This window comes from Oncorhynchus kisutch, linkage group LG14 (assembly GCF_002021735.2).
Source record: "Oncorhynchus kisutch isolate 150728-3 linkage group LG14, Okis_V2, whole genome shotgun sequence".
In the NCBI taxonomy this organism is placed as follows: Eukaryota; Metazoa; Chordata; class Actinopteri; order Salmoniformes; family Salmonidae; genus Oncorhynchus; species Oncorhynchus kisutch.
In genome coordinates this window covers 10,597,313-10,622,942 of record NC_034187.2, presented here as the reverse complement: position 1 = coordinate 10,622,942, position 25,630 = coordinate 10,597,313, and the positions used below count along the sequence as shown (strand labels likewise).

Here is a 25,630-nt window from a genome sequence, read left to right as displayed (position 1 = left end):
CTGTAACTATAGTGTTCTATTACTTTAACCATAGTGTTCTATTACTTTAACCATAGTGTTCTATTACTGTAACTCAACCAGTGTTCTATTACTGTAACCATAGTGTTCTATTACTGTAACCATAGTGTTCTATTACTGTAACTATAGTGTTCTATTACTGTAACCATAGTGTTCTATTACTGTAACCATAGTGTTCTATTACTGTACCTCAACCATAGTGTTCTATGACTGTAACCATAGTGTTCTATTACTGTAACCATAGTGTTCTATTACTGTAACCATAGTGTTCTATTACTGTAACCATAGTGTTCTATTACTGTAACTATAGTGTTCTATTACTGTAACCATAGTGTTCTATTACTGTACCTCAACCATAGTGTTCTATTACTGTAACCATAGTGTTCTATTACTGTAACTCAACCATAGTGTTCTATTACTGTAACTCAACCATAGTGTTCTATTACTGTAACCATAGTGTTCTATTACTGTAACTCAACCATAGTGTTCTATTACTGTAACTCAACCATAGTGTTCTATTACTGTAACTCAACCATAGTGTTCTATTACTGTAACCATAGTGTTATATTACTGTAACTCAACCATAGTGTTCTATTACTGTAACTATAGTGTTCTATTACTGTAACTATAGTGTTCTATTACTGTAACTATAGTGTTCTATTACTGTAACTATAGTGTTCTATTACTGTAACTATAGTGTTCTATTACTGTAACTATAGTGTTCTATTACTGTAACCATAGTGTTCTATTACTGTAACTCAACCAGTGTTCTATTACTGTAACTCAACCATAGTTTTCTATTACTGTAACTCAACCATCGTTTTCTATTACTGTAACTCAAATAGTGTTCTATTACTGTAACTCAACCAGTGTTCTATTACTGTAACTCAAATAGTGTTCTATTACTGTAACTATAGTGTTCTATTACTGTAACTCAACCAGTGTTCTATTACTTTAACCATAGTGTTCTATTACTTTAACCATAGTGTTCTATTACTTAACCATAGTGTTCTATTACTGTAACCATAGTGTTCTATTACTGTAACTCAACCAGTGTTCTATTACTGTAACTCAAATAGTGTTCTATTACTGTAACTCAACCAGTGTTCTATTACTGTAACTATAGTGTTCTATTACTGTAACTCAACCAGTGTTCTATTACTGTAACTATAGTGTTCTATTACTTTAACCATAGTGTTCTATTACTTTAACCATAGTGTTCTATTACTGTAACCATAGTGTTCTATTACTGTAACTCAACCAGTGTTCTATTACTGTAACTATAGTGTTCTATTACTTTAACCATAGTGTTCTATTACTGTAACTCAACCAGTGTTCTATTACTGTAACTATAGTGTTCTATTACTTTAACCATAGTGTTCTATTACTTTAACCATAGTGTTCTATTACTGTAACTCAACCAGTGTTCTATTACTGTAACCATAGTGTTCTATTACTGTAACCATAGTGTTCTATTACTGTAACTATAGTGTTCTATTACTGTAACCATAGTGTTCTATTACTGTAACCATAGTGTTCTATTACTGTAATTATAGTGTTCTATTACTGTAACTCAACCATAGTGTTCTATTACTGTAACTCAACCAGTGTTCTATTACTGTAACTATAGTGTTCTATTACTGTAACTCAACCATAGTGTTCTATTACTGTAACTATAGTGTTCTATTACTGTAACTATAGTGTTCTATTACTGTAACCATAGTGTTCTATTACTGTAACCATAGTGTTCTATTACTGTAACTCAACCAGTGTTCTATTACTGTAACCATAGTGTTCTATTACTGTAACCATAGTGTTCTATTACTGTAACTATAGTGTTCTATTACTGTAACTCAACCATAGTGTTCTATTACTGTAACTCAACCAGTGTTCTATTACTGTAACCATAGTGTTCTATTACTGTAACTATAGTGTTCTATTACTGTAACCATAGTGTTATATTACTGTAACTATAGTGTTCTATTACTGTTCTCAACCATAGTGTTCTATTACTGTAACTATAGTGTTCTATTACTGTAACTATAGTGTTCTATTACTGTAACTATATTGTTCTATTACTGTAAATCAACCAGTGTTCTATTACTGTAACTCAACCATAGTGTTCTATTACTGTAACCATAGTGTTCTATTACTGTAAATCAACCAGTGTTCTATTACTGTAACTATAGTGTTCTATTACTGTAACTCAACCAGTGTTCTATTACTGTAACTATAGTGTTCTATTACTGTAACTCAACCATAGTGTTCTATTACTGTAACTCAACCATAGTGTTCTATTACTGTAACTATAGTGTTCTATTACTGTAACTCAACCATAGTGTTCTATTACTGTAACTCAACCAGTGTTCTATTACTGTAACTATAGTGTTCTATTACTGTAACTCAACCAGTGTTCTATTACTGTAACTATAGTGTTCTATTACTGTAACTCAACCAGTGTTCTATTACTGTAACTATAGTGTTCTATTACTGTAACTCAACCAGTGTTCTATTACTGTAACTATAGTGTTCTATTACTGTAACTCAACCAGTGTTCTATTACTGTAACTATAGTGTTCTATTACTGTAACTCAACCATAGTGTTCTATTACTGTAACTCAACCATAGTGTTCTATTACTGTAACTATAGTGTTCTATTACTGTAACTCAACCAGTGTTCTATTACTGTAACTATAGTGTTCTATTACTGTAACTCAACCAGTGTTCTATTACTGTAACTATAGTGTTCTATTACTGTAACTCAACCAGTGTTCTATTACTGTAACCATAGTGTTCTATTACTGTAACTATAGTGTTCTATTACTGTAACTATAGTGTTCTATTCACTGCCAGTCCCAATGTGAATTCAGATGCCCCCCTCTGGCCTCGTTGATGTATAGGATTTTGGATAGATTATACTGAGCCTAAACCTAAATTAGTAGACCTGCACTCCACTGGGAGAGAGCATGATAGGTTTCGTCTTTCATGTGTGACCTGGAAACACTTCAACACACTCAAAAGCAGCTAAAGTTAGTTAGTAGCTAACGTTACTACTTAACTAGTTAGCTTATAAAGAGCATATATAGCTAGTTATCTCTGCTAATAATGGGACTAGCTAGCTAAAGAAATCCCCACAGTAAACGCCCATGCCAAAAAGTTGGCGTCCCTCGGTGAACAAAAAACATGATAAACTAGCTAGCTATATTGCCAAAAGACCAAATGTAACACAGAACATTTGCTCGATATCTTTCAAGTGAAGTTTATTAGGTAGGTTGCCAGCTAGTTAGTAACGTATACTATTGAATTAATTCAAGCAATATTCACTTACAATAAGTACATTTCTCGAGAAATGAATATAAAAAAAACCGTCAAATTAACGTTTTAGCTAACTACCTAAACGGCTAAAGTTGGGCGTAGGTGATGTCTTGTTTAACAGGGTAACGTTATAATAACAACGTTAAACACCAAAGTACACAAACCCTACTGGAGCTTCCTTCTTCTGCCTTCTCTTGCACGACGACGTCAAAGATTTGTGTCGCTCCTCTTGTGCCGCGTTCAAGTGCTCGTCGGAACTAGGAAACTCGGATATTTCCGGGTTTCTAAATCGTTGAATGCAACACATGAGTAACTTCAACCAGTTAGCAAGTACAAAAATATATATATTCTGAAAAAAATCCTGCCACTGTAATAAAACCAATAGCCGTATATATGTTCGTTTTGATTCTACTCGAGGTTAACGTCATTACTTTCTACGGTTAAAATGATATACATTCGCAATTTATTTTATGTCAGGATGGCCGAGCGGTCTAAGGCGCTGCGTTCAGGTCGCAGTCTCCCCTGGAGGCGTGGGTTCGAATCCCACTTCTGACAAATCATTTTTTCCCCCCGAACTGAATCAGACAAGTGCGTCGATGTTAGTAAGATCCCCTGCTACAAGTAAGTTATTTTATCGTAGCAACGAACGCAATACTAAATCAGTATAAATAAAATGTTGAAAATTATGTTGGAGCTGTTATCCACACGAGGGCACTAAAGTGCAACAAATAGAAGCTCATCAAACTGCAAGGGTGAAGTTTCTCCTAAAAACAGATTTAGGATCAGCTTCCCTTCCTTAACCATTAGTGGGGAACATGCTAAATGGACCCAAGATCAGTGACTAGAGGCAAATTCACCCTATTCCCTTAAAGAAAAGCTCCAGATTATTTTTATTTTTTGTAATATTATGCTCACCGATTATCCAAATATGATATAATTATATTATATTACAGCCTGGCCTCAGAGCTATATGAAATATACGTTTACATATTTCTGAGCACCTCCAAGACATGTTATGTTACCTACGTATGGTCTAGTTTAGGGATGGGCAACTGGAGGCCCATGAAGGCCCTTGGATAGAGGGACCAGGAAATCTTGTCACAATGCAGACACAGTGGGCAGATAACAGACACATTTTAATACCATGTGTAGACACTTTTCAGAATGTAGGCAAGGTCAGGACAAAGGACCCATGTTAGCACCGGGTAATAAATGGGGCTTTAGAGTTTGAGTTTTTTTTTTTACACACAACAGTTTTCTGCAATGCTGCAGTGCACCCCAAAAATAATCACTTCTTAGGTGCTACTTTGTTAATTTATTTGGGCATACAGTATGTTCACTTGCCAAGATTATAAATATGAATGATTATGAATATGGTAGGATGCCATGTTCCTCATGAAATGTGTAGGCCTACCTCTTGTTTTCTGATGAAGGGACTAAAACCTATGTCAGTTTCTACACAGTCTGCAATGTCTACTAGATTTCTCCTTGCAGTTTGAATGGCTGATGTAAACATGTTTATATAGTTTTATGAATAACCCACATAGTCTGGCCCATGTGAATGTGAATGTTCAATGATGTCTTATACTCCAACTAGCTAGTAGCTTTATGTGCAAAGTGATATGGAAATATACCTTGCCAGTCAGAACCAGGTATTGCTATAGCATGAGAGGGGAGACCAAATTAAAGGGACTTTTCTGACCTGCATCCGACTAGCCAAAATCTAAAACGGACAACCTATGCCCTAAACTTAACGAAACAGTTAAAGCTAGGGATAGATCCATGCTTTGGTTTAATCTCCCTGGCTCTGTTTCCACATGCTAACGTTTTAGCATTTGTGGCACAAATTCAAGTCATGGAACCGATATTAGCATTTTCATGTTCAAAACATCTGTAAGGGACTTTGTTGAGCTTCACAATCATTTTTTAGATACTTTTAGATGATTTGGACATGATGTGTGAAAAAATGCTAATATCGGCTCCATGACTTTAATGGGATTTATGCCAAAATGCTAAAACGTTAGCATGTGGAAACAGTGCCATGGAAACTAAACCAAATCATGGATTGCTGTCATACATGGTCCATAGACTGTTTGGAGGGTTAGGAAACCAATGTGTAATTTTGTAATTTGGCTGAACTATCCCTTTAACCCTAAATCTAACCTTTAACCCTAACCATAACCTATATTTAAACAATTTGGGAAATTAAGCATCATCGGCTTGCAGCTCAGTCTTGTCCCTTTCGTTTTTCCTATGACAAAGATGTCCTTATGGAGTCCATTTTGAGTCATTGTTATCTTTTTAATACAGTTGGCACTGCCAGATGGAGGCTGCCTCGTTCATACAATCCCCACATTAAAAATAAAATTAAAAAATAGTTAATTTCATGCAATTATTAATGATAAACACAAACAATCAGAATGCACAGCACAACACAGTTTACTTGCTAGTATTTTTATACAAATAGTAAAAAGAGAGCTTGTATCTGAAGGAAACACATACTGTACCACATTGCCAGATATATATGTTGTATACTTCTCTCAGAAGAAGTTTAAAGAAACATGTCTGTTCCTAAAGAATATTACTTAATTGAACGTCCAAACTTTCCATTTAAAACAGCTTTCACCAATTCTAACGATGTAAAAAAAAAAAAAAAAAAAAGTTCAAATAGCTGTTTCAGATAATCACATACAGTATAGAAAGTTGTCTAAGTGATATAGCCAAACCAATTCATCTCAGAATCAAAATCTGCATAAAATAAACAACAGCAAAAAATAAAAACATTCTGATAAACAGGCGTTAGTATCTGGTGGTGGTAAGCAGCTCATCTACCCAACCCACCATTTAACGTAACACTTGGATTTCATGTTCCAAAAGAACCACAACATCTTTTTTGTTTATTTTTTCCTTCATTATTTTATTTATTTATTTTAAACACAACCTGAAGACTTGGTTGATTGGTTGTCCATCATGTTTCTGGGTGGATAACCATACTATCTTCGGTTGTCCTCTGACTACACGGATGGATCCATCAAACATGCTGCACAGCCCTCAAAAACTGTCCTCAGATCAGGTCAGATCAGACCGTTGTAAATGGTTACGTCTTACTCTGTGGTTTTTAAATGCCTGCTTTAGCTTCCATTGTAGAGAAAGAGACAGTACTACTCCTCCATGCCCTTCTGTTAGAAGATGTCTACATATTGAACGTCCTCGTTCAATGTCCCAAGATGAGCAGACTTCCTGTCAGACCAAATAAACCACACCCCGTTTACAGGATGGCACAGAAGAACTTCTTCTCCCTAAAAGGGTTTTCGGATGCGGGCACCGGCGACAGGAGCGGGTCCTCTTTGGCATGGGCTTCGCAGTACGACATTAAGTCTGCTGCTGCTTTGGACACCTGTATTGAAAGACACACACACACACACACACACACACACACACACACACACACACACACACACACACACACACACACACACACACACACACACACACACACACACACAGTGGTAATATCATAGTAACTATAACTTGTTACCATACTATCACCATGTTATTACCACTGTATTCTGTGCTGTAATGGAACGGGCAACCAATGTCTCATACTGTATATCCCTTACTTTCCTATATTCTCATATTTCGGTTATATGCTTTTAGGCAGTGATGCTACCGATTTCTCATATTTCGGTTATATGCTTTTAGGCAGTGATGCTACCGATTTCTCATATTTCATGTATGCCAGTAACCGAAAGATGCTGGATCAAATCCCTGAGGTAAAAAATCTGCCATTCTGCCCCTGAACAAGGCAGTTAACCCACTGTTCCCTGGTAGACTGTCATTGTAAATAAGAATTAGTTCTTAACTGACTTGCCTAGTTAAATAAAATGTCCTTTGGGTGTTTTTTTTTATACACACAGGAAACGGTTGAGTGTAAAAACACAGCAGCGTTGTAGTTCTTGACATACTCAAACCAGTACACCAGGCACCTACTACCATACCCTGTTCAAAGGCACTTAAAACCTTTGTCTTGCCCATTCACCCTCTGAATTGCACACATACACAATCCATGTCTCATGGCTTAAAAATCCTTCTTTAACTTGTCTCCTCCCCTTCATTTAAGTATATTTAACAGGTGACATCAATAAGAGATCATAGCTTTCACTTGGAATCACCTGGTCAGTCTATGTCATGGAAAGAGCAGGTGTTCCTGATGTTTGGTCCACTGAGTGTATATCTGTATTATCCTTTTGGCAGTGATGCTACAGATTTGTCATATACACAACCGGTCAAAAGTTTTAGAATACCAACTCATTCAAGGGTTTTTCTTTATTTTTTATATTTTCTACATTGTAGAATAATAGTGAAGACATCAACACTATGAAATAACACATATGAATTCCTGTAGTAACCAAAAAAGTGTTAAATAAATCAAAATAGATTTTCCACTTGAGATTCTTCAAATAGCCACCCGTTTGCCTTGATGACAGCTTTTCACACTCTTGGCGCTCTCTCAACCAGCTTCATGGGGTAGTCACCTGGAATGCATTTCAATTAACAGGTGTGCCTTAAAAGTTCATTTGTAGAGTTTCTTTTCTTCTTAGTTCATTTATGGAATTTCTTTCCTTCTTAATTCGTTTGATTCAATCAGTTGTGTTGTGATAAGGGGGGGGTTACCAGCCCAAATAAATGCTCCTCAGACTTCAAATAACAAACACATCTCAATATCAACTGTTAAGAGGAGACTGTGGGAACCAAGTAGGCCAGTTGAGAACAAGTTCTCTTTACAACTGCGACCTGACCAAGATAAAGCAAAGCAGTGCAACGAAAACAACAGCACAGACTTACACATGGGATAAAGAAACGTACAGTCAAAATAACAAAATAAAAATCTGTGTACAGTGTATGCAAATGTAGTAAGGTTAGGGAGGTAAGGCAATAAAAAAGGCCATAGTGGTGAAATATGTACATTTTAGCATTGACACTGGAGTGATGGATGTGCAGATGATGATGTGCAAGTAGATATACTGAAGCGCAAAAGAGCCAAAAAATAAGTAACAATATGGGGAGGAGGTAGTTGGGTGGGATATTTACAGATGGGCTGTGTACAGGTACAGTGATCGGTAAGCTGCCCTGACAGCTGATGCTTAAAGTTACTGAGGGAGATATAAGTCTCCAGCTTCAGTGATTTTTGCAATTCGTTCCAGTCATTGGCAGCAGAGAACTGGAAGGAATGCTGGCCAAAGGAGGTGTTGGCTTTGGGGATGACCAGTGGAACATGCCTGCTGGAGCCGCGTGCTACGGGTGGGTGTTGCTATGGAGACCAGTGAGCTGAGATAAGGCGGTGTTGGCTTTGGGGATGACCAGTGGAATATACCTGCTGGAGCGCGTGCTACGATTGGGTGTTGCTATGGAGACTAGTGAGCTGAGATAAGGCCGGGCTTTACCTAACAAAGACTTATAGATGACCTGGAGCCAGTGGGTTTGGCGACAGATATGTAGCAAGGGCCAGCGAACGAGAGCATATAGGTCTCAGTGGTGGGTAGTATATGGGGCTTTGGTGACAAAACGGATGGCACTGTGATAGACTACATCCAATTTACTGAGTAGAGTGTTGGAGGCTATTTTGTAAATGACATTGCTGAAGTCAATGATCGGTAGGATAGTCAATTTTACGAGGGTATGTTTGGCAGCATGAGTGAAGGAGGCTTTGTTGCGAAATACAAAGCCGATTCTAGATTTAATTTTGGATTGGAGATGCTTGATGTGAGTCTGGAAGGAGAGTTTAGAGTCTAACCAGACACCTAGGTATTTATAGTTGTCCACATATTCTAAGTCAGAACTGTCCAGAGTAGTGATGCTAGTTGGGCGGGCAGGTGTGGGCAGCAATCGGTTGAAGAACATGCATTTAGTTTTACTAGCATTTAAGAGCAGTTGGAGGCCACGGAAGGAGTGTTGTATGGCATTGAAGCTCGTTTGGAGGTTTGTTAACACAGTGTCCAAGGAAGGGCCAGATGTATACAGAATGATGTCGTCTGCATGGAGGTGGATCAGAGAATCATCAGCAGCAAGAGCGATATCATTGATATATACAGAGAAAAGAGTCGGCCCGAGAATTGAACCTTGTGGTACTGCCATAGAGACTGCCAGAGGTCCGGACATCAGGCCCTACGATTTGACACACTGAACTCTATCTGAGAAGTAGTTGGTGAACCAGGCGAGACAGTCATTTGAGAAACTAAGGCTGTTTAATCTGCCGATAAGAATGTGGTGATTGACAGAGTCGAAAGCCTTGGCCAGGTCGATGAATACAGCTGCACAGTATTGTCTCTTAACACTGGCGGTTATGATATCATTTAGGACCTTGAGCGTGGCTGAGGTGCAACAATGACCAGCTTGGAAACCAGATTGCATAGCGGAGAAGGTACGTTGGGATTCTAAATGGTTGGTGATCTGTTTGTTAACTTAGCTTTTGAGGACTTTAGAAAAGCAGGGCAGTCTCCCCCTTTGAAGAGGTGGATGACCGCGGCAGCTTCCCAATCTTTAGGGATCTTAGACGATACGAAAGAAAGGTTGAACAGGCTAGTATTTGGGGATGCAACCATTTTGGCGGATAATTTTAGGAAGAGAGGGTCTAGATTGTCTAGCCCAGCTGATTTGTAGGCATCCAGATTTTGCAGCTCTTTCAGAACATCAGCCATCTGGATTTGAGTGAAGGAGAAGCGGGAGGGAGGGGACTTGGGCAAGTTGCTGCGGGTGGTGCAGAGCTGTTTGCCAGGGTAGGGGTAGCCAGGTGGAAAGCATGGCCAGCCGTAGAAAAATGCTTATTGAAATTCTCGATTATCGTAGATTTATCGGTGGGGACAGTGTTTCCTAGCCTGTAGAAGATACGTTCATTAGAGTTAGTGGGTAGCTGGGAGGAGGTGCCCTTATTCTCTATGGACTTTAATGTGTCCCTTTTTGGAATTAGTGGTGCAGGAGGCTAATTTCTGTTTGTAAAAGCTAGCCTTAGCTTCCCTAACTGACTGTTGTCGTGGAAGATTCAGAATTTGTTGGTAACATTTGTAAGATGTTTAATATTCATCAAATGTGTGTAAGTTACTTCTCATCAGAAGGGTATTTTTGATAATACTGTGGCGAGGTTGCAGTTATCTGTTCTATGTCAAGACTAAGTTGCATGGGCCGCTGAGAGGGGAGAGGTCAAAGTGTCATCATGTGTAAACATATCTTTTACTCCCTACCTTTCCCAGTGGAGAAAGGAGGGTGGAAGTGTCTGGAATCATTCTATGCTCCCTCTAATGTTGTTTCTATCTTAACCTATAGCCTCATTCTCCTCTCCGTGAGTTTGTCCAGGAGTTTGTATTTAGAGTGGGTTGTATCTAAATGACAATTTGATATATGCCTGTTGATTTGGAGGATTGGTTTATGGTTCTGGGGTTTGGGAAAGGAGACAAAGCTGAACGATGAATTATGTCTATGCTGTCTGACTATGTGTGATCTTTGCTATAAAGGATCCCATTTTGCCATTGTGTGGGGACTCTCAACTTTTCATTAGAGATACTGAACTGTTGAAAGTCAAAATGCTATAGAGCTTATATGATTAAAGATGGACTTTTATAACTAACTCTGACTTGTGTGTGTGGTTTGCTCCCATGATTTGGTAAATAGAGGACATTTCCACGACACTGTATATTGGTTCCTGACTTCCCTGAAAAGTTGCATATCGTGGGGACTATTCCATGCTAATACAGTACGCCACAGGATGTTTTTGTGCTGGTCAAGGGCAGTCAAGTCTGGAGTGAACCAAGGGCTATATCTGTTCTTTGTTCTACATTTTTTGAATGGTGCATGCTTATTTAAGATGGTCAGGAAAGCACTTTTAAAGAATAACCAGGCATCCTCTACTGACGGGATGATGTCACTATCCTTCCAGGATACCCAGGCCAGGTCGATTAGAAAGGCCTTCTCGCTGAAGTGTTTTAAGGAGCATTTGACAGTGATGAGGGGTGGTCGTTTGACAGCAGGCCCCTTACGGACGCAGGCAAAGAGGCAATGATTGCTGAGATCCTGGTTGAAGACAGCAGAGGTGTATTTAGAGGGCAAGTTGGTCAGGATGATATCTATGAGGGTGCCAATGTTTACGGATTTAGGGTTGTACCTGGTAGGTTCCTTGATCATTTGTGTGAGATTGAGGGCATCTAGTTTAGATTGTAGGACGGCCAGGGTGCTGAACATATCCCAGTTTAGGTCACCTAACTGTACGAACTCTGAAGATAGACTGGGGGGCAATCAATTGACACATGGTGTGCAGGGCACAGCTGGGGGCTGAGGGGGGTCTATAACAAGTGGCAACAGTGAGAGACTTATTTCTGGAGAGATTGATTTTTCAAAGCAGAACCTCGAACTGTTTGGGTATAGACCTGGATAGTATGACAGAACTCTGCAGGCTATCTCTGCAGTAGATTGCAATTCCGCACCCTTTGGCAGTTCTATCTTGACGGAAGATGTTGTAGTTGGGGACAGAAATGTCAGAATTCAGGATTCAGACATGGCTAGGACACCAGGGTTGGCGGAGTGTGCTAAAAGCAGTGAATAAAACAAATTTAGGGAGGAGGCTTCTGATATTGACATGCATGAAACCAAGGCTTTTACGTTTACAGAAGTCAACAAATGAGAGCGCCTGGGGAATAGGTGTGATGCTGAGGGCTACAGGGACCCAGCATCACAGAGGAACAGAGGAGGAGTATGATAAGGGTACAGCTAAAGGCTATAAGCACTGGTCGTCTAGTGCGTTGTTAACAGAGAATAAAATTGGCAGATTTCTGGGTGTGGTAGAATAGATTCAGGGCATAATGTACAGACAAGGATATGGTAGAATGTGAGTACAGTGGGGGTAAACCTAGGCATTGAGTGACAATGAGAGAGCTTTGGAGACACTATCTAAGCCAGGTGAGTTCTCCCCATGTGTGGGGTGTGTGACAAAAGAGCTATCTAAGGCATGTTGAGCTGGACTAGGGGCTCTACAGTGAAATAAAATAATAACTAACCGAAACAGCAGAAGACAAGGCATATTGACATTAGAGAGAGGCATGTGTAGCCGAGTGATTATAGGGTCCAATGAGCAGCAATAGGTGAGTTAACAGTGACTACTGGCTAGTAGCTAGTTAGCTGGCTAGCTTCTGATGGAGGTTCCAGTTATAACGTATTAAAATAGCAGATCCGTACCACATTGGGTGGGGCGGGTTGCAGGAAAGTATATTTAAATCGTAGGTGGAAAGTAAGATTAAAATATATCCGAAAAAAGAAACGATTAGACCGACTATTTATATGGGACAAGACAAGACAAAAACACTTCTGACTGCTACGCCATCTTGGACTGACAATAGAATCAGGCCTTCATGTTTGAATTGCTGCAAAGAAACCACTACTAAAGGACACCAATAAGAAAAAGAGACCTGCTTAGGCCAAGAAACACTAGCAATGGACAGCAGACTGGTGGAAATATGTCCTTCGGTCTGGAGTCCAAATTGAACATTTTTGGTTCCAACCGCCATGTCTTTGTGAGACGCGGTATGGGTGAATGGATGATCTCCGCATGTGTATTTCTCACGTAAAGCATGGAGGAGGAGGTGTTATGGTGAGGGGGTGCTTTACTGGTGACACTGTCTGATTTATTTAGAATTCAAGGCACACTTAATCAGCATGGCTACCACACCATTCTGCAGCGATACGCCATCCCAACTGGTTTGGGCTTAATGGGACTATCATTTGTTTTTCAACAGGACAATGACACAACACACCTTCAGGCTGTGTAAGGGCTATTTTATCAAGAAGGATAGTGATGGAGTGCTAAATCAGTTGACCTGGCCTCCACAATCTCCCGACCTCAAACAAATTGAGATGGTTTGGGATGAGTCGGACCGCAGAGTGAAGGAAAAGCAGCCAACAAGTGCTCAGCATATGTGGGAACTCCTTCAAGACTGTTGGAAAAGCATTCCAGGTGAAGCTGGTTGAGAGAATGCCAAGAGTGTGCAAAGCTGTTATCAAGGCAAAGGGTAGCTACTTTGAAGAATCTGAAATATAAAATATATTTTGATTTGTTTAACACTTTTTTGGTTACTACATGATTCCATATGTGTTATTTCATAGTTTTGACGTCTTCACTATTATTCTACAATGTATAAAATAGTAAAAATAAAGAAAAACCCTTGAATGAGTAGCTGTTCTAAAACCGTTGACCGATAGTGTATCTGTTAGGTTTTTTATCTTCTTGGCCAGTGATATAGACCTAATTCCCCCTCACCTTTATCCTGTCAATGTTGGCCTCCATCTTCAGCTGCTCTACCAGTTTCCTGGCCTGGGCGATGCTTGCTGTGTTGTTGGACGCCATGATAGAGATTCTCAGCTAGGCCTGGTATAGGCTGTCTGAAGGGAAGAGAAGAGGTTGGTTTAGGGTTGAAGCTTAAGGTTAGTCTGTTTGTCTGTCTGTCTGGGGTGGCAACCTGGTCTCAGAGCATTTCTTATCATTCTGTATGTACAGTGCCTCCTTCCCTTTTTCCACATTCTTTTTAACTTTATTCTAAAATGGATTTTATAAAAGAAAATCCTCATCAATATACACACAATACCCCAAAATGACAAAGTGAAAACAGGTTTTTATAAATGGTTGCAAATGTGTTAAAAAAAACTGAAATACCTTATTTACATTATTCAGACCCTATGCTATCAGACTCGAAATTGAGCTCAGGTGCATTCTGTTTCCATTGATCATCCTTGAGATGTTTCTACAACTTGATTGGAGTCCAGCTGTGGTAAATTCAATTGATTGGAAATGATTTGGAAAGGCACGCAACTGTCTATAAAAAGTCTCACAGTTGACAGTGCATGTCAGAGCAAAAACCAAGCCATGAGGTCGAAGGAATTGTCCATAGAGCTCCGAGGCAAGATTGTGTAGAACCTCAGATCTGGCGAAGGGTACCAAAACAATTATGCAGCTTTGAAGGTCCCCAAGAAAACAGTGGCCTCCATCATTCTTAAATGGAAGAAGTTTGAACTACCAAGATTCTTCCTAGAGTTGGCCACGCGGCCAAACTGAGCAAGGGCCTTGGTCAGGGAGGTGACCAAGAACCCGAGGGTCACTCTGACAGAGCTCCAGAGGTCCTCTGTGGAGATGGGAGAACCTTCCAGAAGGACAACCATCTATGCAGCACTCCAACAATCGGGACTCAATGGTAGAGTGGCCAGACGGAAGCCACTCATCAGTAAAAGGCACATGACAGCCCTCTTGGAGTTTGCCAAAAGGACTCTCAGACCATGAGAAACCAGATTCTCTGGTCTGATGACCAAGATTGAACTCTTTGGCCTGAATGCCAAGTGTCACGCCTGGAGGAAACCTTGCACCACCCCTACAGTGAAGAATGGTGGTGGCAGCATCATGCTGTGGGGGATGTTTTTCAGAAGCAGGGACTGGAGGAATAGTCAGGATCGAGGGAAAGAGGGGAAGGTGAACGGGAGATCCTTGATGAAAATCTGCTCCAGAGCGCTCAGGACCTTAGACTGAAGCGAAGGTTCACCTTCCAACAGGACAAAGACCCTCAGCACACAGCCAAGACATCGCAGGAGTGGCTTCGGGACAAGTCTCTGAACGTCCTTGAGTGAACCCGATCGAACATCTCTGGAGAAACCTGAAAATAGCTGTGCAGCGACGCTCCCCATCCAACCTGACAGCTTGAGAGGATCTGCAGTGAAGAATGGGAGAAACTCCCCAAATACAGGTGTTTCAAACTCATGTTGTTATGTTGTGTCATGCCAAGATGACTCAAGGCTGTAATCGCTGCCAAAGGTGCTTCAACAAAGTACTGAGTAAAGGGTCTGAATAGTTATGTCAATTTCAATTTGTTATTATACATACATTTGCAAATATGTTTAAAAAAAAACGTTTTTGCTTGGAATTTCAAATCAAATCAAAGATTTTGATTAGGCCGAATACAACAGGTGTAGACCTTACCATGAGATGCTTACTTACAAGCCCTTAACAGTTCAAGAAATAGAGTTAAGAAAATATTTACAAAATAAAATAAATAATCTACAAAAAATAACAATAAAATAACATGTATGAGGTTACATACAGGGTGTACCAAGTCAATGAGCGGGGGTACAGGTTAGTCAATTTAATTGAGGTAGTGGGAAAGAGACTATGCATAGATAATAAACAGCGAGTTGCAGCAGAGTAAAAAGAAAGGGGGGTCAATGTAAATAGTCTGGGTGGCCATTTGATTAATTATTCAGCAGTCTTATGGTTGGGGGTAGAAACTGTTAAGGAGCCTTTTGGACCTAGACTTGACATTCCGGTACCGCTTGCTGTGCAGCTGTAGAACCTTTTGAGAATCTGGGGACCCATACCAAATATTTCCTGGATCTGAATACTTTTTGAATGCTCTGTAAATCTGAGGCACTCCATTTAGTATGAAATGTTAGTTTCGTATAGTATGTATTAATTTGTGGATGTTCATCCATTTCGTATAATGATATATTACGATTTACAATTCATAGGATATATTATGGATTCCAATTTGTTGTGGCTAATGTTAGCTAGGTGGATAACACTAAAGTCAGCTAGGTGGCTAATGTTAGCTAGGCTAGGTGTTAGGGTTATGGGTTAGGGTTAGTATTAGGATCAGGTTAAAGGGTTAAGGTTAGGGGAAGGGTTAGCTAAAAGGTTTAAGGTCAGGGTTAGGTTAAGGGTTAGATAACATGCTAAGTAGTTGCAAAGTAGCTAAAATGTAGTTAAAAAGTGGCTAATTTGCTACAGTTGTCCACGATGAGATTCAAACACTCAACCTTTTGGTTGCTAGATGTTTGCATGATACATAGTGCACTACTTTTGACCAGAGGCCATAACAAGACAGGATAAACTCACTGCAACCATCTAAAACACTGACTGCCTCGAGTCTAAGGGCCGGGGCTTGGTTTCTACTAAGCTAACATATGGAATTGTTTTAAGATGGTCATACCAAGGATCATTTAGCTATTTGATTTGGAATTCTAGCACCCTTGTAGGTACAACATTTAATAAAATATTGCATTTGGCCTTACTCCTATTAGCCCATAGAAATGTATTGAATAACATATTCATACATGGCAAAACAGATAGTTAAACATGGATTCCAATAAAGTATATTTGAGAGGCACAGAGGTCTAACGCACTGCTTGGCAGGGGTAGAGGCATCACTACAGACCTAGGTTCGATCCTGGGCTGTATCACAACTGGCTGTGATCGGGAGTCCCATAGGGTGGTGCACAATTGGTCCAGCATCATCTAGGGGAGGGTTTGGCCGGGGGAGCTTTACTTGGCTCATCGCGTTCTAAGGACTTCTTGTGGCGGGCCGGACGCCTGCAGGCTGACCTCGGTCATCAGGTCAACGGTGTTTCCAGACACATTGGTGCGGCTGGCGAGCAGGTTTTAAGAAGCGCGGTTTGGCAGGTCATGTTTCGGAGGACGCTTGACTCGACTTTCACCCCCCCCCCCCGAACCCTTTGGGGAGTTCCAGCGATGAGACAATATTTACATTTGGGAGAAAAAGGGGGTCAAATACAAAAAAAAATGAAGCTTATTTTGCAGTGTCTGTCCTATAGCTCAGGGTTATTTTAATCTGTTTCTATCCATATTTACCCACTTTTTTGGCACTAAAGTATGTCCATACTTCCGTCATTTGGTACTGGGTTACCTTTAGGTGAGTTTTGTGAGGCTTGTGGGCATCGTAGAGCCCAAACCGTTCAGACGCTACAGACTTTTCAGGAAGTCTCCTGGTCTGACAAACATCGCTGTAGCTCTGCCACCTTCCACCGCAGATGTGGAAGGCCAACATGAACAGAAGATATATCTAGTTTAAATAGGGGGATTTTTGTTATTATGCTAATTACATTTCTGCGTGGGCGGTTAAAAACAGGATTAAAACATTGATAAGAGGGAGGTTGAAGTGTCTGTGTGTACCGGTGTAACCGACTAGCTTTCCTTAGTGATTAATCCCATCAGTGGCCTCCTACCTTTCAGCTCCATGGTGCAGCAGGTTAGGGTAGGGCTCACCGTGGGATCAGATGGATCAGTGGGTTAAACGCTCATCTCAGATTTCTGCGTGGTGCTGGAACATCAATATTGATGTCCCACAGTGGCACACCTGTCCATGTCACAGCGCCCCACCTGTCCATGTCACAGCGCCCCACCTGTCCATGTCACAGCATCACACCTGTCCATGTCACAGCGCCCCACCTGTCCATGTCACAGCGCCTTCACCTGTCCATGTCACAGCATCACACCTGTCCATGTCACAGCGCCCCACCGGTCCATGTCACAGCGCCCCACCTGTCCATGTCACAGCATCATACCTGTCCATGTCACAGCGCCTTCACCGGTCCATGTCACAGCGCCCCACCTGTCCATGTCACAGCATCATACCTGTCCATGTCACAGCGCCCCACCTGTCCATGTCACAGCGCCACACTTGTCCATGTCACAGCGCCACACTTATCCATGTCACAGCGCCCAACCTGTCCATGTCACAGCATCACACCTGTCCATGTCACAGCATCACACCTGTCCATGTGGATGCCTCAAAAGAGACAACCCTGTAGCACGGTCAGTTTTCACTGCTGTCACAGCCTGACTACACCCTGTACCTGATCTGCCTCAGCCACAGGGTCCAGACCTAACCAGTTACCATAGACCTTCACTAGGCTCTATGGCCTTCATAACGGTGAAGTTTTATCCCTACCGTTTAAATTGACATTGTCCTAAATCTGAGGAGACAAAACTGCAGAGCAGGGATTCACTTTTGACAGGTTAAGATAACTGAGATACAACTTTTATTTTGGAGCTACATGTCCCTACACAAGTAAGAATAGAGGTATCAATATTTTTCAGAGTACTTCAATTGAAAATGATCACAATTATTGCCAGATAGAACTGCATGTTATCGGTGGTGTGATGAGGTGATCAGCCTGAGGTTGTGTTAGTGGGTCAGGTGATCAGCCTGAGGTGATGTTAGTGGGTCAGGTGATCAGCCTGAGGTGGTGTTAGTGGGTCAGGTGGTCAGTCTGAGGTTGTGTTAGTGGGTCAGGTGATCAGCCTGAGGTGGTGTTAGTGGGTCAGGTGATCAGCCTGAGGTGGTGTTAGTGGGTCAGGTGGTCAGTCTGAGGTGGTGTTAGTGAGTCAGGGGATCAGCCTGAGGTGGTGTTAGTGGGTCAGGTGATCAGCCTGATGTGGTGTTAGTGGCTCAGGTGATCAGCCTGAGGTGGTGTCTATGTGACGTGCTGTCTCCTCCATTAAAAAACTCATACTGTCTATGTGATGTGCTGTCTACTCCATTAAAACACTCACACTGTCTATGTGACGTGCTGTCTCCTCCATTAAAAAACTCATACTGTCTATGTGACGTGCTGTCTCCTCCATTAAACTCATACTGTCCATGTGACGTGCTGTCTTCTCCATTAAAAAACTCATACTGTCTATGTGACGTGCTGTCTACTTCATTAAATTAATACTGTCTTTGTGACGTGCTGTCTCCTCCATTAAACTCATACTGTCTATGTGACGTGCTGTCTCCTCCATTAAAAAACTCATACTGTCTATGTGACGCGCTGTCTCCTCCATTAAAAAACTGCATTGTCCCCACAATAAGTTGGAGAAGTTGAAATAAAGCCATTTATTTTTAGTGAGGCAAAGGACCAGCTACCATAGTGGATTTATAGTGACTGTAAACAGGCTAAGTTGTATCAACAGTGTAATGTAAACTACAGGCTTTTACTGAGTCTAAGGCTCTCAGGACATGGGCTGTTTCAGAAATGGCAGCCTGTTCCCTATGTAGTGCACGTATTTTGACCAGGGCCCTGGTCAACAGTAGTGCACTACATAGGGAACAGGGTACCATTTCAGACGCAACCCTGGTTGCTCTGGTTGTTCTCACACACACACACACACACACACACACACACACACACACACACACACACACACACACACACACACACACACACACACACACACACACACACACACACACACACACACACACACACACACAAAGTAGCAACCACCTAATAGACCTTGTCTGGTGCCTGCTAGCGGTGAAGGAGAACAGGCTACAGAGGTTGACTGGTAGTTGACCTAGAAGGGCAGAAGGAGGTGCCAACAGAAGGAGGTGCCAACAGAAGGAGGTGCCAACAGATGGAGGTGCCAACAGAAGGAGGTACCAACAGAAGGAGGTGCCAACAGATGGAGGTGCCAACAGAAGGAGGTACCAACAGAAGGAGGTGCCAACAGATGGAGGTGCCAACAGAAGGAGGTACCAACAGAAGAAGGTACCAACAGAGACTACTCCGGGACCACTCTAGGGATCATTCCAGGACCACTCTAGGGATCATTCCAGGACCACTCTAGGGACCACTCTAGGGACCACTCTAGGGACCACTCTAGGGATCATTCCAGGACCACTCTAGGGACCACTCTAGGACCACTCTAGGGACCATTCCAGGACCACTCTAGGGACCACTCCAGGACCACTCTAGGGACCACTCCAGGACAACTCTAGGGACCACTCCAGGACCACTCCAGGATCACTCTAGGGACCACTCCAGGACAACTCTAGGACAACTCTAGGGACCACTCTAGAGACCACTCCAGGACCACTCCAGGACCACTCTAGGGACCATTCTAGAGACCACTCCAGGGACCACTCTAGGGACCACTCTAGGGACCACTCTAGGGACCACTCCAGGACCACTCTAGGGACCATTCTACGGACCATTCCAGGACCACTCCAGGGACCACTCTAGGGACCACTCCAGGGACCACTCTAGGGACCACTCCAGGACCACTCTAGGGACCACTCCAGGACCACTCCAGGATCACTCTAGGGATCACGCCAGGACCACTCTAGGGACCATTCTAGAGACTACTCCAGGACCACTCTAGAGACCATTCCAGGACCACTCTAGGGACCATTCTAGAGACCACTCCAGGACCACTCTAGAGACACTCCAGGACCACTCTAGAGACTACTCCAGGACCACTCTAGGGACCATTCTAGAGACTACTCCAGGACCACTCTAGAGACTACTCCGGGACCACTCTAGTGACCACTCCAGCATGTGTCACACTAATGGGGTGGGTGGGCAGTTGAGTTCTACCATGAAACCAGTTCCCCTTAAACAGTAAATACTAGAATAGCAGAACTGAATACTACAACTGAATATAAGAATAGCCTACTGAATATATAAATTAAATAGTATAATTGGATATTATTCAATACTATACTAGAATTAGTGAATACTATAATTATAATTATTACAGAGAGATAACACAGAGAGGTCCGTTGGATGTTTTCATATTTGTGAGAAGTGTTTTATAATCTTTAACCCGGCTGGGACACTATATCATTCATTTTTATTTAACCAGCTTAGTCTTATTGAGATATAAAATAGATTTTTCAAGACAGACCTGGATAAATCTTCCATACTTATAATCTGTTATAACCTGGGTCCCCTCAGTGGAGGTCATATGCCTGGCCTTCTACACATTGGCCTCTGATGGGTGTCAGGAAGATCCAGCATTGTGAGGGTGAGGCCCCCAGGGGCCTCGTTATATGTTGGATGGTTAATAATGATTTAGGTTACGATTCAGTCCAAGGCGGATTTTAGAGAAACACATTGCTCTTTGACTTTTAAAGGCAATTTACACTTGACCCAACATTTAAAATATTTACTGTGATTGTGATGTTCGTGAACATCGGAACCATTGCTTTTAAAAGGTGCATTGTTGACATACCTGTTCCCTACAACGTGCCTTGGATTGAAATCCAGACTTGGTCTTCCAAATGAACATGAGAATGTAATTTAAATTGCCCCACTTGTTCAAATAGGGCAGAAACTACAACAGCATCATTGACAAAGCTCTGAACAACTCTAAAATAAACTGATTTTTCCATAATGGGGCCACAATATCATAATGGTCAATACTCATGGGAGATGTCGAAACAGGTCACAATACTGTTTCATTGGGTGACAGCAGTATGATATCAACACTGTCTGCACACTCTTTGAGGACTTGTGCTTGATATTGTACACTGAATAGTGAGAGAGAGAGACAGAAAATGAGAGAGAGAAAGAGAGAAGGTGAGAGAGAGAAAGAGAGAGAGTGAGAGAAAAAGAAAGTGAGACAGAGAGAGAGAAAGAGAAAGAAAGACGAGAGAGAGAGAGAGAGAGAGAGAGAGAGAGAGAGAGAGAGAGAGAAAGTGAGAGGGAGAGAGAGAGGACCCCAGCTGTGCTTAGACACACCATCATGTCCCCCTCCAAGCTACCAATTACTTCACACTGGAGGAAGTTAAGCTACACTAAAGCTAGGCTTAAGAAATGTATAGTTTACTGAACTAAAGTTACTTTGAAAAAGTAGTTCACTACATCCTAACTACTTCTTGAAAAATGATCATATGTAAATCTGAAATGTCGTAGAATATAAATGTTAACAGAATGTGTAATTTAGCATCCACCCACTGTTGCAATAATACAAGGTTTCCTAAATTGCATTCTGTACCGGTCCTAAACAAAAACATCATGGCACTACATAGGTGCCTCTCTTCAGACCCAGATGTATCCTTTAGTAGTCTGTGTTGTGTGTCAGTATAATTGTTGTGGCATCAGTAGCCTCTGAAACATTAGACACCTGTCCACCTGTCCACTCGTCTGACATCACAGTTGTCCCCTACACAAGCGTACAGTTCGTTCGGAAAGTATCAGACCGTTTCCCTTTTTACACATTTTGTTACATTACATCCTTATTTTAAAATGGATTCAATTTGTTTTTTCCCTCATCAATCTACACACAATACCCCATAATTTGGGGGTCTCCCCAGTGGTGCAGGGGTCTAAGGCACTGCATTTCAGTGCTAGGAACATCAATACAGACACCCTGGTTAAAATCCGGGCTGTATCACAACTGGCTGTGATTGGGAGTCCCATAGGGCACACGTTTGGCCAGTGTAGGTCATCATTGTAAATAAGAATTTGTTCTTAACTGACTTGCCTAGTTAAATAAGAGATAAACAAATATTTAAATGACAAAGCAAAAACATTTACATAAGTATTCAGACCCTTTGCTATGAAACTCGAAATTGAGCTCATGTGCATCCTGTTTCCATTGATCATCCTTGAGATGTTTCTTCAACTTGATTAGAGTCCACCTGTGGTAAATGCAATTGATTTGGAAAGGCACACACCTGTCTATATAAGGTCCCATAGTTGACAGTGCAGAGCAAAAACCAATCATGAGGTCGAAAGAATTGTCTGTAGAGCACCGAGACAGGATTGTGTCGAGGCACAGCTCTGGGGAAGGGTACCGAAACATTTCTGCAGCATTGAAGGTCACCAAAATCACAGTGGCCTCCATCATTCTTAAATGGAAGAAGTTTGGAACCACCACGACTCTTCCTGGAGCTGGCCGTCCGGCCAAACTGAACAATCGGGGGAGAAGGGCCTTGGTCAGGGAGGTGACCAAGAACCCGATGGTTAACTGGTCTGAAGAAACCAAGATTGAAGTCTTTGGCCTGAATGCCAAGTGTCATGTCTGGAGGAAACCTGGCACCATCCCTACGGGGAAGCATGGTGGTGGCAGCATCACTTTTATTCAATAAAAGAAGTGATACATCCTAGACGTCGAGTTATCAGCAGCAGCTGTAAATGTGTGTGGCCTAGGAAAGGATGAACAATCACTTCAGAACGACAGGGTACTACAACGTATCCGTTCTACCACAAGACAACAGACTACAATGTATCTGCCCAGAAATATTCTTCAAAGAACAATGGAGATCTCTGCTGGGCAACCCAGCCTCAATCTTCGACCAATCTATCGAAGCGTTGCTCAGAGTAAATATATTTCTTGCATTTTCCTTTTCCGAATGGGCAGTTATTTAGAATGCATAAGATTCTGTATTTACGATAGCATAGCTTCATAAGGTCCGATAGAGACCTAATCCTTTTGTTCCTCAGTCTTCCCGCACTTTCATTCAAACCCAACCCCATTTCTTTGTGTAACCAGCCGTCAATATCGGTTTCATCTGCTAGGGATGTTTTCTTGTATGACATAATTAGTAATCAATTTATGATCCATCCTGTGTATATGCAATTCTGTGTGATTATTTCTGTATTTAGTAAATAAATAATTAAACCAAATGTTGTATTGCTGTTCCAACTTGTTAGCCAGGGTTCATGAAGATAACCAATACTTTTCCGATGTTCAGATGAGACTGAATAAGGTGACGATTAGTAATTGGCTGCTATTGATATAAAATATGACAAGGTCTTTAAGACTTTATTCGGAAGACAACAGCTCTATAAACATTATTCCGTGGTGCCCCGACTTCCTCATTAATTACATTTACACGATTAGTTTAATCAGGTAATATTAATTACAGAGAATTGATTTGATAAAATAGCATGTCATATATCACTTAATCCATAGTAAAGACAGGAGTGGCTTCGGGACAAGTCTCTGAATGTCCTTGAGTGGCCCAGCCAGAGCCCGGAGTTGAACCCGATCAAACATCTCTGGAGAGTCCTGACAGAGCTTGAGGATCTGCGAAGAAGAATTGGGGAAACTCCCCAATTACATGTATGCCAAGCTTGTAGCATCATTCCCAAGAAGACTCGAGGCTGCTTCAACAAAGTAAAGGGTCTGAATACATCTGTAAATGTGATAGTTACGTTTTATAAATGTGCAAAAATGTAAAAAATAACTGTTTTTGCTTTGTCATTATGGGATATATGTGTATATATTGATGAGGGAAAAAAATATTTCATCCATTTTAGAATAAGGCTGTAACCTAACAAAATGTGGAAAAATGCACTGTACTGTATATATATATATATATATATATTTTTTAATATGAGGTCAGAACACTGCCATTGACGACCATTTATTTATTTATGCTAAGGTAAAGAAGTAAGATACAATCTCTCCAAAAGAAACCAGAAAGGAAAACCTTTTATTACTAAGTAAGTTAGATATTATCCATACATAGAAAAAACACAGAAATATGTTTTGTTATTGCAAAATGCAATTGTGTGAATTGGTCAATTTGATCAATTTGGCTTTTTCAGACAGAATATGACTTTATTTCAGATGTATATAACATTAGACAATATTTTCCATCACACGTAAATGGTTTTAATCCATTTTGATGTGATATTGATAGAGTTTCACAGGTTTCTTACCACCCATTTTCCTCTGATTCCTACCACCCCCCCCCCACCTCCCCCAGCTGACCCTCCTAATTTAATATTTCATCCACAGAGTTCCAGATGGCTCTGTGAGGGACAAACACACACACACAGCGAGGGACAGATTTTTAATTACCACGCTCTGATTTCACACCCTGGGCATCGCAGCATGGGGCAGGGGTGGGTGACTGTGTGTATGTGTGTGTGTGTGTGTGTGTGTGTGTGTGTGTGTGTGTGTGTGTGTGTGTGTGAGTGACGAGGCTGTTGTGTGGGGGACTGTGTGTATGTGTGTGTGTGTGTGTGTGTGTGTGTGTGTGTGTGTGTGTGTGTGTGTGTGTGTGTGTGTGTGTGTGTGTGTGTGTGTGTGTGTGTGTGTGTGTGTGTGTGTGTGTGAGTGTGTGTGTGTGAGTGACGAGGCCCTCCACAGATGTGATCATGGCTGGTGTTTGCCTCTGGATGTCTCTGACTTACAGGGTGATTCATTAAACCTACAGGACTAGATCCTACAAAGGGCATGGTGAGACAGATAGAGAGAGAGATTAATCATTGATTAGTTAATGCTGTGGGAGGGATGAAGCAGGATGAAGGATGAAGCGTGCTGGGTGCTTTTTGAATCATCCATAAACACCTGTCTGTGTTGGAGGGTAGAGAGAGGAAGCAGAAGGCCTGGGACACAGGGGAGGAGCGGAAAGAGATGAGGGGAGGATAGGAGACGGAGATGAGAGGAGAGGAGGGGAGGGAAGGAGAGGGAAAGAAAGAGAGGGAGGGAGGGAGGGGAGGGGAAGGGAGGAGTTGGGACACAGGGGAGAATGGAATTGGATCACTTGTCATGATGCCCCTTGTATATTACTCTCAGTCCAAATCCTACTACTCTGCTCTGCCTGGGAGCATGACTCAACAATGATGACGACATGCACAAAGAGTAAAAACAAGTAGAAACTAGAATTTTCCCTTCAGAAAAATGGTGTGCTTGATTCAGAATAATAACTATAAGTCAGAAGCTTAGCAAGCAGATTAATAACAACATGATTCA

At 41.5% G+C, this 25,630-nt stretch overlaps 1 protein-coding gene, 1 long non-coding RNA gene and 1 other non-coding gene across 7 annotated transcripts in view; 1 reads left to right on the top strand and 2 right to left on the bottom strand.

Annotated features, from left to right (window-relative positions):
* LOC109903238 (uncharacterized) overlaps window positions 1-3,738 on the bottom strand; it is a 41,461-nt gene extending 37,723 nt beyond the window's left edge. Inside the window, exon 1 of one of the 3 annotated variants that reach the window (XR_002256988.2) lies at window positions 3,412-3,738. This is a non-coding gene — a long non-coding RNA (uncharacterized LOC109903238). The remainder of the gene's footprint in view (window positions 1-3,411) is intronic. The other 2 variants (XR_002256989.2, XR_002256990.2) reach the window with 2 other exon arrangements.
* A 67-nt stretch (window positions 3,739-3,805) lies between these two features.
* trnal-cag (transfer RNA leucine (anticodon CAG)) lies at window positions 3,806-3,888 on the top strand. The gene has a single exon. It is a non-coding gene; the product is annotated as a tRNA-Leu (tRNA).
* Window positions 3,889-5,613: 1,725 nt separating this feature from the next.
* LOC109903239 (guanine nucleotide-binding protein G(I)/G(S)/G(O) subunit gamma-2) overlaps window positions 5,614-25,630 on the bottom strand; it is a 28,260-nt gene continuing 8,243 nt past the window's right edge. For all 3 annotated transcript variants that reach the window (XM_031787778.1, XM_031787777.1, XM_031787779.1), the window contains 2 exons: window positions 13,634-13,755; window positions 5,614-6,730 (listed from right to left, as the gene is read on the bottom strand). In XM_031787778.1, the coding sequence (XP_031643638.1) occupies window positions 6,602-6,730; window positions 13,634-13,720 (216 nt within the window). In that variant the 5' untranslated portion in view covers window positions 13,721-13,755 and the 3' untranslated portion in view covers window positions 5,614-6,601. The remainder of the gene's footprint in view (window positions 6,731-13,633; window positions 13,756-25,630) is intronic.